This window comes from Hyla sarda, chromosome 8 (assembly GCF_029499605.1).
Source record: "Hyla sarda isolate aHylSar1 chromosome 8, aHylSar1.hap1, whole genome shotgun sequence".
Lineage (NCBI taxonomy): Eukaryota > Metazoa > Chordata > Amphibia > Anura > Hylidae > Hyla > Hyla sarda.
Window position 1 is genome coordinate 170,318,878 of NC_079196.1, and position 16,733 is coordinate 170,335,610.

The 16,733-nt window shown below is 40.8% G+C and overlaps 1 protein-coding gene across 4 annotated transcripts in view; it reads right to left on the reverse strand.

Moving 5' to 3' along the window:
- The window catches only part of LOC130284478 (pejvakin-like), a 63,012-nt gene extending 46,767 nt beyond the window's left edge, over positions 1–16,245 (reverse strand). For all 4 annotated transcript variants that reach the window (XR_008847049.1, XM_056534871.1, XM_056534869.1 and 1 more), the window contains exons 1-2: positions 16,148–16,245; positions 7,240–7,530 (exon numbers count right to left, since the gene is read on the reverse strand). Coding sequence is in view for 3 of the 4 variants with exons in the window: in XM_056534871.1 (XP_056390846.1) it covers positions 7,240–7,412 (173 nt within the window). In the remaining variant the exon portion in view is untranslated. The remainder of the gene's footprint in view (positions 1–7,239; positions 7,531–16,147) is intronic.
- Positions 16,246–16,733: the final 488 nt, after the last annotated feature.

Below are 16,733 nucleotides of genomic sequence, written 5' to 3' on the forward strand. Positions count from 1 at the left end.
AATTGGTGCCAGAAAGTTTAACAGATTTGTAAATTGATTCTATTAAAAAAATCTTAATCCTTTCAGTACTTATTAGCGGCTGTATTCGCCAGTGGTTCTTTTCTTTTTGGATTTATTTTCTGTCACAACCACAGTGCTCTCTGCTGACACTCCTGTCCATGTCAGGAACTGTCCAGAGGAGGAGAAAATCCCCATAGCAAACATATGCTGCTCTGGACAGTTCCTAAAATGGACAGAAGTGTCAGCAGAGAGCACTGTGGTCATGAAAGAAATTAAATACTAAAAGAAAAGAATTTTCTCTGTAGCATATACGAATTTACAAATCTGCTTAACTTTCTGGCACCAGTTGATAAAAAAAAAAAGTTTTCCGCCGGAGTACCCCTTTAAACGTTTCGTATATAACAGTCTAAAATCTTTCCTGCAATGACCCGAATGGTTAACACAAATGTAAGATTTCTTGGCATTGCAACAAATAAGCTTTTTGTATGGAGGGCACCTGTAAATACAAGGGGTTCTTGCACATTTTCCTGACCCCCCCCCCCCCCCCTCCTCACATTTCTTCCTCTCTAATGTTCACTGTCCGCAGTGGTCTGTTGGTGATAGCTGGCCCTTGATTGTCCCTCACCCTGTCCTCTCTGGTTACCAGTGCTCTCTCTGATGTGCCCACTGGCAGAAACCTTAACACTGACAAACAAACAGGCCTCCAGGTTCCACCACGTTGACTGCCCCATTGCTCAGTGCATTTTCCACCAACACAAACTGTACTCTTTTGGTTGGTAGCATGGTAGACATAAAGATAAGGCATAACCTCCCATGGACACACATAAGTAACTGTGCTTCTCCCATAAAGAACTTCACACCCTAAAAGCGTATTCCACTGGAAATTTTTTATTTTTATTTTTTTAAATCAACTGGTGCCAGAAAGTTAAACAGATTTGTAAATTACTTCTATAAAAAAAACTCTTAATCCTTTCAGTACTTATCAGCTGTTGTATACGACAGAGGAAGTTCTTTTCTTTTTGAATTTCCTTTCTGTCTGACCACAGTGCTCTCTGCTGACACCTCTGTCCATCTCAGGAACTGTCTGGAGCAGAAGCAAATTTCCATAGCAAACCTATCCTGTTCTGGACAGTTCCTGACATGGACAGAGGTGTCAGCAGAGAACACTTTGGTCAGACAGAAGGGAAATTCTAAAAGAAAAGAAATACCTCTAGAGCATACAGCAGTTTATAAGTACTGGAAGGATTAAGATTTTAAAATGGAAGTCATTTACAAATCTGTTAAACTTTTTGGCACCAGTTCCTTTAAAAAAAAAAACATATATCTAGTTTTCCACCGGAGTACCACTTTAACCCTTTAAGGACCCAGCCAATTTTCACTGTAGGACCCGGCCATTTTTTGCACATCTGACCACTGTCACTTTAAGCATTAATAACTCTGGAATGCTTTTACCTTTCATTCTGATTCCGAGATTATTTTTTCGTGACATATTCTACTTTACGTTAGTGGTAAAATTTTGTCGATCCTTGCATCGTTTCTTGGTGAAAAATTCCAAAATTTGATGAAAAAATTTAAAATCTTGCATTTTTTTTTTTTTTTTTATCTTTGAAGCTCTCTGCTTATAAGGAAAATTAATATTCCAAATAAATTATATATTGATTCACATATACAACATGTCTACTTTATGTTTGCATCATAACGTTGACATGTTTTTACTTTTGGAAGACACCAGAGGGCTTCAAAGTTCAGCAGCAATTATCTAATTTTTCACAAAATTTTCAAAATCAAAATTTTTCAGGGACCAGTTACGTTTTGAAGTGGATTTGAAGGGCCTTCTTATTAGAAATACCCCAAAAATGACCCCATTATAAAAACTGCACCCCGCAAAGTATTCAAAATGACATTCAAAAGGTTTGTTGACCCTTTAGGTGTTTCACAGGAATAGCAGCAAATTGAAGGAGAAAATTCAAAATCTTCATTTTTTACACTGGCATGTTCTTGTAGACCCAGTTTTTGAATTTTTACAAGGGATAAAAGGAGAGAAATCTTCCTAAAATGTGTAGCCCAATTTCTCTCGAGTAAGGAAATACCTCATATGTGTATGTCAAGTGTACGGCGGGCACAGTAGAGGGCTCAGAAGGGAAGGAGCGACAATGGGATTTTGGAGAGTGAGTTTTTCTGAAATGGTTTTTGTGGGGCATGTCGCATTTAGGAAGCCCCTATGGTGCCACAACAGCAAAAAAAAAAAAAAAAACACATGGCATACCATTTTAGAAACTACACCCCTCAAGGAACACATCATGGAGCCTTAATACCTCACAGGTGTTTGACGACTTTTTGCTAAAGTCGGATGTGTAAATGAAAAAAAAATTTTTTTTCACTAAATTGTTGCTTTTCCCCCACATTTTATATTTTTACAAGTGGTAATAGTAGAAAATGATCCCCAAAATTTGTAACCCCATTTCTTCTGAGTATGGAAATACCCCATGTGTGGACATCAAGTGATCTGCTGGCGCACTACAATGCTCAGAAGAGAAGGAGCGCCATTGAGCTTTTGAAGACAGAATTTGGTTGGAATAGAAGTCGGGGGCCAGGTGCGTTTACAAAGCCACCCCGTGGTGCCAGAACAGTGGACCCCCCCACGTGACCCCATTTTGGAAACTACACCACCCACAGAATTTAATAAGGGGTGCAGTGAGTATTTACACCCCACTGGCGTTTGACAGATCTTTGGAACAGTGGGCTGTGCAAATGAAAAATTACATTTTTCATTTTCACGGACCACTGTTCCAAAAATCTGTCAGACACCTGTGGGGCGTAAATGCTCACTGTACCCCTTATTACATTACATGAGGGGTGTAGTTTCCAAAATTGGGGGGGTTCCATTGTTCTGGCTCTATGGGGGCTTTGTAAACCCACGTAGCCTTCAATTCCAGACAAATTTTATCTTCAAAATCCCAATGGTGCTCCTTCTCTTCTGAGCATTGTAGTTCGCCCGCCAAGCACTTTACATCCACATCTGGGGTATGCTCTTACTCAGAAAAAATGGGGTTACAAATTTTGAGGGGCTTTTTTCCTATGTTTCCTTGTCAAAATGAAAAATTTTGGGTAACACCAGCATTTTTGTGAAAATTTTTTTTTTTTCATTTTTCCATCCAAATTCGTCAAACACCTGTGGGGTCTAAGGCTCACTATACCCCTTGTTACTTTCCGTGAGGGGTGTAGTTTCCAAAATGGGATCACATGTGGGTATTTATTTTTTTGCGTTTATGTCAGAACCGCTGTAAAATCAGCCACCCCTGTGCACATCACCAATGTAGGCCTCAAATGTACATAGTGCGCTCTCAATCCTGAGCCTTGTTATGCGCCCGCAGAGCATTTTACGCCCACATATGGGGTATTTCTGTACTCAGGAGAAATTGCGTTACAAATTTTGGGGGGCTTTTTTTCCTTTTAACACTTGTGAAAATAAAAAGTATAGGACAACACCAGCATGTTAGTGTAAAATTTTAATTTTTTTTACACTGACAGGCTGGTGTAGCCCCCAACTTTTCCTTTTCATAAGGGGTTAAAGGAGAAAAAGCCCCCCAAAATTTGTAGTGCAATTTCTCCCGATTACGGAGATACCCCATATGTGGCCCTAAACTGTTTCCTTGAAATACGACAGGGCTCTGAAGTTAGAGCGCCATGCGCATTTGAGGACTAAATTAGGGATTGCATAGGGGTGGACATAGGGGTATTCTACGCCAGTGATTCCCAAACAGGGTGTCTCCAGCTGTTGCTAAACTCCCAGCATGCCTGGACAGTCAGTGGCTGTCCGGAAATGCTGGGAGTTGTTGTTTTGCAACAGCTGGAGGCTCCGTTTTGGAAACACTGCCGTACAATACATTTTTCATTTTTATTGGGGGAACAGTGTAAGGGGGTGTATGTGTAGTGTTTTACCCTTTATTATGTGTTAGTGTAGTGTAGTGTTTTTAGGGTACATTCACACGGGCGCAGGTTTACAGTGAGCTTCCCGCTAGAAATTTGCGCTGCGGCGAAAAGTTTGCCGCAGCTCATACTTGAAGCAGGAAACTTACTGTAAACCCGCCCGTGTACTTACTGTAAACCCGCAGCTGTTTCAAAACTACAACTCCCAGCATGTACTGACAGACCGTGCATGCTGGGAGTTGTAGTTTTGCAACAGCTGGAGGCACACTGGTTGGAAAACCTTCAGTTAGGTTCTGTTACCTAACTCAGTATTTTCCAACCAGTGTGCCTATAGCTGTTGCAAAACTACAACTCCCAGCATGTACTGATCGCCGAAGGGCATGCTGGGAGATCTAGTTATGCAACAGCTGGAGGGATCACAACTACAACTCCCAGCATGCCGAGACAGCTGTTTCCGCATGCTGGGATTTGCAGTTTTGCAACATCTGGAGGGCTACAGATAGAGACCACTGCACTGTGATCTCCAAACTGTGGACCTCCAGATGTTGCAAAACTACAAATCCCAGCATGCACAGACAGCAAACAGCTATGTGGGCATGCTGGGAGTTGTAGTTTTGCAAGATCTAGAGTGCTACAGTATAGAGATCACTGTGCAGTGGTCTCTAAACTGTAGACCTCCAGCTGTTGCAAAACTGCATCTCCCACCATGCCCAGCAGCTGTCTGGGCATGCTGGGAGTTGTAGTTTTGCAACATCTGGAGGGCTACAGTCTCAGATTGTAGCCCTCTAGATGTTGCTAGGCAATTTACCGGCTTCCGTCGGATCCAGGGAGCCGTCCTCTTCTGCCGCACGACATCGCCGCCCGCGCCGATCACCGCCGCCGCAGCTTCCACCGACGGGTAAGTGGATCTTCAGCGTTCGGTCCCCATCATTTCCCCGTCCTGCCCCGCCTATTGTGGGTGGGCAGAACGGGTAAAATGAATGTAAACCCCCCCCGACGCTAATCTGCTATTGGTGGTCGCGTCACTCCTATGGCTATAGAGGGGTCGTGGGTGTCTTAGACACCCGCGATCCCCCTTCTATTCCGGGTCACCGGGTCACCATAGACCCGAATGACCCGGAATCGGCGCAAATCGCAAGTGTGAATTCACTTGCGATTTGCGCCGATCGCCGACATGGGGGGGTCTGATGAACCCCCTGGGCATTTGCACGGGGTGCCTGCTGATCGATATATCAGCAGTCACCCCGGCCCGATCCCCTCCCGGCACACGGCGGGAACCGAAATTCCCACGGGCGTACAGGTACGCCCTGGGTCCTTAAGACCCAGGTACAGAAGGCATATCCATACGCCCTAGGTCCTGTACGGGTTAATGAGTAACCTTGTCTTTACAGAGAATTGCAGTGACCATACAGTGTGAGAAGAAATGGTAAAATATTGTCAGAAAGTTCCTCAGTAAGATTGTAAGAAAGCTTGGCTAACATATTAAAGGGGTACTCCAGCCCTGAGACATCTTATCCCCTATCCAAAGGATAGATGTCTCCCTGTGGGGGTCCCGCCGCTGGGGATCCCCGCAAACTTTTATTCGCCACGGGGCCGGAGTATCATGACGTCACGACTCCGCCTCCGTGTGATGTCACCCCCCGGCCCCGCTATGCAAGTCTATGGAAGGGGGATAGAGGAGTGTACATATGTGACAGAGGGGTGTAGAGGAGTGTACATGAGTGAAAGAGGGGTGTAGAGGAGTGTAAATGGGTGGCAGAGGAGTGTACATGGGTGACAGAGGGATGTAGAGGAGTGTACATGGGTGACAGAGGAGTGTAGAGGAGTGTACATGGGTGACAGAGGGGTGTAGAGGAGTGTACATGAGTGAAAGAGGGGTGTAGAGGAGTGTACATGGGTGGCAGAGGGATGTAGAGGAGTGTACATGGGTGACAGAGGGGTGTGGAGGAGTGTACATTGGTGTCAGAGGGGGGTGGAGGAGTGTATATGGGTGACAGAGGAGTGTAGAGTAGTGCACATGGGTGACAGAGGAGTGTAGATGAGTGTACATGGGTTACTGGTGTGTAGAGGGGTGACAGAGGAGTGTACATGGTGAGAGAGGGGTGTAGAGGAGTGTACATGGGTGACAGAGGGGTGTAGAGGGTTGTACATGGGTGGCAGAGGGGTGTAGAGGAGTGTACATGGCTGGCAGAGGGGTGTAGAGGGGAGTACATGGGTAACAGAGGGGTGTAGAGAAGTGTACATGGGTGACAGAGGGGTGTAGAGGGTTGTACATGGGTAGCAAAGGGGTGTAGAGGAGTGTACATGGGTGAAAGAGGGGTGTAGAGGAGTGTACATGGGTGGCTGGTGTGTAGAGGGGTGACAGAGGGGTGTACATGGGTGACAGAGGGGTGTAGAGGAGTGTACAAGGGTGACAGAGGAGTGTAGAGGAGTGCACATGGGTGACAGAGGGGTGTAGAGGAGTGTACATGGGTGACAGAGGGGTGTAGAGGGGAGTACATGGGTAACAGAGGGGTGTAGAGGGTTGTACATGGGTGGCAGAGGGGTGTAGAGGAGTGTACATGGCTGGCAGAGGGGTGTAGAGGGGAGTACATGGGTAACAGAGGGGTGTAGAGGAGTGTACAAGGGTGAAAGGAGTGTAGAGGAGTGCACATGGGTGACAGAAGGGTGTGGAGGAGTGTACATGGGTGACAGAGGGGTGTGGAGGAGTGTACATGGGTGACAGAGGGGTGTGGAGGAGTGTACAAGGGTGACAGAGGAGTGTAGAGGAGTGCACATGGGTGGCAGAGGGGTGTAGAGGAGTGTACATGGGTGACAGAGGAGTGTAGAGGAGTGTACATGGGTGAAAGAGGGGTGTAGAGGAGTGTACATGGGTGACAGAGGGGTGTGGAGGAGTGTACATGGGTGACAGAGGGGTGTGGAGGAGTGTACATGGGTGACAGAGGAGTGTAGAGGAGTGTACATGGGTGACAGAGGGGTGTGGAGGAGTGTACATGGGTGACAGAGGGGTGTGGAGGAGTGTACATGGGTGAAAGAGGGGTGTAGAGGAGTGTACATGGGTGACAGAGGGGTGTGGAGGAGTGTACATGGGTGACTGGTGTGTAGAGGGGTATCTACAAATGAAGATGAGAGGAGAGCACACGTAGGTGTAGGGGTTAGCACATACATACCTGCCGGGTGATGGCTGGGTGGAAATGGCAGCGGCTACGGGACGTCAGGGTTTTCAGAGTAGAACCGATCTGCGGGGTGCAGAAAACTCACAGCAGAATCATATAATAGACGTAAAAGAAAGAAAGCATCTGCACTCACCGCTGGGTATCGGTAGTAGTGTCCGGGAGTCCGGGGTCACAGGCACAGCATGTCGCAGGAAGCGCTAAGAGACAATACCGGTATTTCCCACAAGGATGTGCTTCGTCCGGTCTCGGAAGTACGTCATTGCGCAACCTCTTTTTAAGGCCCAAGTCGGCTTGATTGGTAACCATGGCCACGTACCCAAACAGGTACTTGTGCCGCTCAGGACCAGGATGGAGGCAAGATGAAACTCGGAGTAAAGCTACCGTAGATCATAAAATATAAGCGCATAATAGAACCCAAAACCACCTAAAAGAAGTGAAAAATAATTCTAATATAACACCGAGCAGCAGGGACGTGCACAGACATTTTGAAGGGCAGGGGCTCAAAAAAAGAGGGCACTTTTCATAATTTAAAAAACGTCTGCCAGACTTAATGGGCAGATGTGCTGCGGCCCAGTGATACAGTGGACTCCCGCCAGGCCTCCTCGACATTCCGATGCCCATAAAAGTTGGTGTTTTTGTAAAATCGAGTCAAGAACAGTTTCTATGAAGGTCTGCCATGTGTATATACACTTTGGCTGTGCTACCAGTCTTATTTACAGAAAACATGTGACAGCTGCCCTATAATATACTGTATTATAGAGGAGATTTATCAAACCTGTGCAGAGAAAGAGCGGTGCAGTCGCCCATAGCAACCAATCAGATCGTTTTGCAGAAGGCTTTTCTTCTGCAAAGGTTTTAATAAATCTCCCCCTATATGCCCCGGTCTGACCTCTATATGACAGAACCCATCACCAATCACCCAGCACCCAGCACCCATCCCCCAGCACCAATCACCCAGCACCCATCACCCAGCACCCATCACCCAGCACCCATCACCCAGCACCCATCACCCAGCACCAATCACCCAGCACCCATCACCCAGCACCCATCACTCAGCACCCATCACCCATCACCAATCACCCAGCACCAAGCACCAATCACCCAGCACCAATCACCCAGCACCAATCACCCAGCACCAATCACCCAGCACCAATCACCCAGCACCAATCACCCAGCACCAATCACCCAGCACCAATCACCCAGCACCCATCACCCAGCACCCATCACCCAGCACCCATCACCCAGCACCCATCACCCAGCACCAATCACCCACCTTATGCAGGAATCTCAACACAGCTCTGGTTCTTACACTGAAGAGATGGACACCACACTAATATATGCTTACAGTCTACAATATACTAGAGTTGGCAAAAAAAAAAAAGAATTATAGATATACAAAGACGGCCAGGCATAGTACAGCATACAGGATGGAGGCAGGGAAGCTCCGCCTCCATTGCGCACAAGACTGACTTCGCATACTAGCAATGTGGGGCAATACCTAGAAAATGGAAAGACCAATTTTTGTATACTGCACTGTAACCTAGTGTATTGGGTTTAGTGCGAGTAAACAGCCTGTCAGTTTCCCTAATTATATACCATACCCCCCCCTTAATTCCCTATATACTGTGCCACCATTCATCTATTAATTCCCTTTATACTGTGCCATCATTCATCTATTAATTCCCTATATACTGTGCCACCATTCATCTATTAAATCCCTATATACTGTGCCATCATGCATCTATTAATTCCCTATATACTGTGCCACCATTAATGAACTATATACTGTGCCACCATTAATGAACTATATAATGTGCCACCATTAATGAACTATATACTGTGCCACCATTAATGAACTATATACTGTGCCACCATTCATCTATTAATTCCCTATATATTGTGCCACCATTCATCTATTAATTCCCTATATACTGTGCCACCATTCATCTATTAATTCCCTATATACTGTGCCACCATTCATCTATTAATTACCTATATACTGTGCCACCATTCATCTATTAATTCCCTATATACTGTGCCACCATTAATGAACTATAGACTGTGTCACCTTTCATCTATTAATTACCTATATACTGTACCACCTTTCATCTATTAATTACCTATATACTGTGCCACCATTCATCTATTAATTCCCTATATACTGTGCCACCATTAATGAACTATAGACTGTGCCACCTTTCATCTATTAATTACCTATATACTGTGCCACCTTTCATCTATTAATTCCCTATATACTGTGCCACCATTCATCTATTAATTCCCTATATACTGTGCCACCATTCATCTATTAATTACCTATATACTGTGCCACCATTCATCTATTAATTCCCTATATACTGTGCCACCATTAATTCCCTATAGACTGTGCCACCATTCATCTATTAATTCCCTATATACTGTGCCATCATTCATCTATTAATTCCCTATATACTGTGCCACCATTCATCTATTAAATCCCTATATACTGTGCCACCATTCATCTATTAATTCCCTATATACTGTGCCACCATTCATCTATTAATTACCTATATACTGTGCCACCATTCATCTATTAATTCCCTATATACTGTGCCACCATTAATTCCCTATAGACTGTGCCACCATTCATCTATTAATTCCCTATATACTGTGCCATCATTCATCTATTAATTCCCTATATACTGTGCCACCATTCATCTATTAAATCCCTATATACTGTGCCATCATTCATCTATTAATTCCCTATATACTGTGCCACCATTAATGAACTATATACTGTGCCACCATTAATGAACTATATAATGTGCCACCATTAATGAACTATATACTGTGCCACCATTAATGAACTATATACTGTGCCACCATTCATCTATTAATTCCCTATATATTGTGCCACCATTCATCTATTAATTCCCTATATACTGTGCCACCATTCATCTATTAATTCCCTATATACTGTGCCACCATTCATCTATTAATTCCCTATATACTGTGCCACCATTCATCTATTAATTACCTATATACTGTGCCACCATTCATCTATTAATTCCCTATATACTGTGCCACCATTAATGAACTATAGACTGTGTCACCTTTCATCTATTAATTACCTATATACTGTACCACCTTTCATCTATTAATTACCTATATACTGTGCCACCATTCATCTATTAATTCCCTATATACTGTGCCACCATTCATCTATTAATTCCCTATATACTGTGCCACCATTCATCTATTAATTACCTATATACTGTGCCACCATTCATCTATTAATTCCCTATATACTGTGCCACCATTAATTCCCTATAGACTGTGCCTCCATTCATCTATTAATTCCCTATATACTGTGCCACCATTCATCTATTAATTCCCTATATACTGTGCCACCATTCATCTATTAATTCCCTATATACTGTGCCACCATTCATCTATTAATTACCTATATACTGTGCCACCATTCATCTATTAATTCCCTATATACTGTGCCACCATTAATGAACTATAGACTGTGCCACCTTTCATCTATTAATTCCCTATATACTATGCCACTATTATTTAACTATACCATGCCACCATTCATCTATTAATTACCTATATACTGTGCCACCATTCATCTATTAATTCCCTATATACTGTGCCACCATTAATGAACTATATACTGTGCCACCATTCATCTATTAATTCCCTATATACTGTGCCACCATTCATCTATTAATTACCTATATACTGTGCCACCATTCATCTATTAATTCCCTACATACTGTGCCACCATTCATCTATTAATTCCCTATATACTGTGCCACCATTAATGAACTATATACTGTGCCACCATTCATCTATTAATTCCCAATATACTGTGCCACCATTAATGAACTATATACTTTGCCACTATTATTTAACTATACTGTGCCACCACTAAGGGTGCGTTCACACGTGCGTATTTTCTGCTGCAGATTTGCTTTAGCAGATTTATCTTCCCATTGTCAATGGGAAGCAAAATCTGCAGCAGCAAAATTTGCAGCAAAAATGGGCACATGTGAACGCACCCTAAGGATCTATACACAGTGCCAGCATACATAAAAATATAATGTTCCAATATAATGAAATATATACTGTGCTTCCATAAATTCCCTATATACTGTGCTTACATTCCTCCAATAATTTCCTAATAATGTGTTTCATACAATAAATACAAGCACATAACATAAAGGCACATACAGTACATAGGTAATATACACACATACAGTACATAGGTAATATACACACATACAGTACATAGGTCATATACACACATACAGTACATAGGTCATATACACACATACAGTACATAGGTCATATACACACATACAGTACATAGGTCATATACACACACATACAGTACATAGGTCATATACACACATACAGTACATAGGTCATATACACACATACAGTAAATAGGTCATATACACACATACAGTACATAGGTCATATACACACATACAGTACATAGGTCATATACACACATACAGTACATAGGTCATATACACACATACAGTACATAGGTCATATACACATACAGTACATAGGTCATATACACACATACAGTACATAGGTCATATACACACATACAGTAAATAGGTCATATACACATAAACACATACAAAGAGACACTTAGACACATAGATACAGGTACAAATATACATTAAGAAACAAAAATACACAGACACACATATAACATGGAATATATACTAAAAGAGATAGCCAATAAGCACATCATACATACAGGTACACACATACATACACACATACATAGATTTACTTGCATATATATATATATATATATATATATATACACATATATACACATACATAGATTCACTTGCTCTTATATATATATATATATATATATATATATATATATACAAACACACACACACACACACATACAAAGATTAACTTGCTCATATATATATACACATATACATAGATTCACTTGCTCATATATATATATATATATATATATATATATATATATATATAGACACACACATACATGCATACATACATAAACACACACACACACTCACATATATACATAGATTCACTTGCTCACATATATAGGCATATACATAGAGACAGACACACACACGCATATATATATATATATATATATATATATATATATATATATACACGCACACACACTGACATACAATCACTCACATATATACACACACACACTGACATACAATCACTCACATATATACATACACACACACTGACATACAATCACTCACATATATACATATACACACACTGACATACAATCACTCACATACATACACACACTGACATACAATCACTCACATATATACATATACACACTGACATACAATCACTCACATATATACATATACACACACTGACATACAATCACTCACATATATACACACACACACTGACATACAATCACTCACATATATACATATACACACTGACATACAATCACTCACATATATACATACACACACTGACATACAATCACTCACATATATACATATACACACACTGACATACAATCACTCACATATATACACACACACACTGACATACAATCACTCACATATATACATATACACACACACTGACATACAATCACTCACATATATACATACACACACTGACATACTATCACTCACATATATACATACACACACTGACATACAATCACTCACATATATACACACACACACTGACATACAATCACTCACATACATACATACACACACTGACATACTATCACTCACATATATACATACACACACTGACATACAATCACTCACATATATACATACACACACTGACATACAATCACTCACATACATACATACACACACTGACATACTATCACTCACATATATACATATACACACACTGACATACAATCACTCACATATATACATACACACACTGACATACAATCACTCACATACATACATACACACACTGACATACAATCACTCACATATATACATATACACAAACTGACATACAATCACTCACATATATACATACACACACACTGACATACAATCACTCACATATATACACACACACTGACATACAATCACTCACATATATACATATACACACACTGACATACAATCACTCACATATATACATACACACACTGACATACAATCACTCACATACATACATACACACACTGACATACTATCACTCACATATATACATATACACACACTGACATACAATCACTCACATATATACATACACACACTGACATACAATCACTCACATACATACATACACACACTGACATACAATCACTCACATATATACATATACACAAACTGACATACAATCACTCACATATATACATATACACACTGACATACAATCACTCACATATATATACACACACTGACATACAATCACTCACATACATACATATACACACACTGACATACAATCACTCACATACATACATACACACACTGACATACAATCACTCACATATGTACATATACACACACTGACATACAATCACTCACATATATACATACACACTGACATACAATCACTCACATATATACATGTACACACACTGACATACAATCACTTACATATATACATACACACACACTGACACAATCACTCACATATATACATACACACACTGACATACAATCACTCACATATATACATACACACTGACATACAATCACTCACATATATACATACACACACTGACATACAATCACTCACATATATACATACACACACTGACATACTATCACTCACATATATACATATACACACACTGACATACAATCACTCACATATATACATACACACACTGACATACAATCACTCACATATATACATATACACACACTGACATACAATCACTCACATATATACATACACACACACTGACATACAATCACTCACATATATACACACACACACTGACATACAATCACTCACATATATACATATACACACACTGACATACAATCACTCACATATATACACACACACACTGACATACAATCACTCACATATATACATATACACACACTGACATACAATCACTCACATATATACATACACACACTGACATACAATCACTCACATATATACATACACACACTGACATACAATCACTCACATATATACATACACACACTGACATACAATCACTCACATATATACATACACACACTGACATACAATCACTCACATATATACACACACACACACTGACATACAATCACTCACATATATACATATACACACACTGACATACAATCACTCACATATATACATATACACACACTGACATACAATCACTCACATATATACATATACACACACTGACATACAATCACTCACATACATACATACACACACTGACATACAATCACTCACATATGTACATATACACTGACATACAATCACTCACATATATACATGTACACACACTGACATACAATCACTCACATATATACATACACACACACTGACACAATCACTCACATATATACATACACACACTGACATACAATCACTCACATATATACATACACACTGACATACAATCACTCACATATATACATACACACACTGACATACAATCACATATATACATACACACACTGACATACTATCACTCACATATATACATATACACACACTGACATACAATCACTCACATATATACATACACACACTGACATACAATCACTCACATATATACATATACACACACTGACATACAATCACTCACATATATACATACACACACACTGACATACAATCACTCACATATATACACACACACACTGACATACAATCACTCACATATATACATATACACACACTGACATACAATCACTCACATATATACATACACACACTGACATACAATCACTCACATATATACATACACACACTGACATACAATCACTCACATATATACATACACACACTGACATACAATCACTCACATATATACACACACACACACTGACATACAATCACTCACATATATACATATACACACACTGACATACAATCACTCACATATATACATATACACACACTGACATACAATCACTCACATATATACATATACACACACTGACATACAATCACTCACATATATACATATACACACACTGACATACAATCACTCACATATATACATACACACACTGACATACAATCACTCACATATATACATATACACACACTGACATACAATCACTCACATATATACACACACACACTGACATACAATCACTCACATATATACATACACACACTGACATACAATCACTCACATATATACATACACACACTGACATACAATCACTCACATATATACATATACACACACTGACATACAATCACTCACATATATACATACACACACTGACATACAATCACTCACATACATACATACACACACTGACATACAATCACTCACATACATACATACACACACTGACATACAATCACTCACATATATACACACACACACACTGACATACAATCACTCACATATATACATACACACACTGACATACAATCACTCACATATATACATATACACACACTGACATACAATCACTCACATATATACATACACACACACTGACATACAATCACTCACATATATACATACACACACTGACATACAATCACTCACATATATACATATACACACACTGACATACAATCACTCACATATATACATATACACACACTGACATACAATCACTCACATATATACATATACACACACTGACATACAATCACTCACATATATACATACACACACTGACATACAATCACTCACATATATACATACACACACTGACATACTATCACTCACATATATACACACACACACTGACATACAATCACTCACATATATACACACACACACACTGACACAATCACTCACATATATACACACACACACACACACACACACACACACACACATATATATATTTATAGTTACTTACAGTAAGGGCTGCATAGACTGAAGTCTGTGGTCGGGACATGCTGTGGGCGGGGCTTCTCTCTGCCTCCGCTGCTCCTGTCTCCTCCATGTGGAGAGAAGCAGAAAAATGGCAGATAATGACAGGGTGAGTGGCGCCCCCTTGCTGCAGGGAGGGCGCAGCACCCTCCATTAAACCCCATACAAATCTCCCCAGCAACAGATCCTTTTTACTGCACCTGTCACCCTGGGTCTGCAGCTCCTTTTGTGAGGGCACTAGAGGGGCAGATGAGGAAAAGGGCAGGGTCTCCAGCCCCCTTTTACCCCTATGTGTGCACGTCCCTGCTATACATATACCTCTCTATCTTTCCATACTTAATCACCAGCCTTGCATCTAATAAGCATCACACATCCTTTGAGTCATTCTCTAAGCTGCACTATCTATATTCGCATCCATCACTTTGTATCCATTCACCTCCCTGCATCATCTTTTATTCCATCCACTTCACACCCTTTATTCCCCGGTCCTTGAGATCTCATCCACTACCATCATCACTGTGTATATTATCCCTGTACTGTGACATCACTGTGTATATTATCCCTGTACTGTG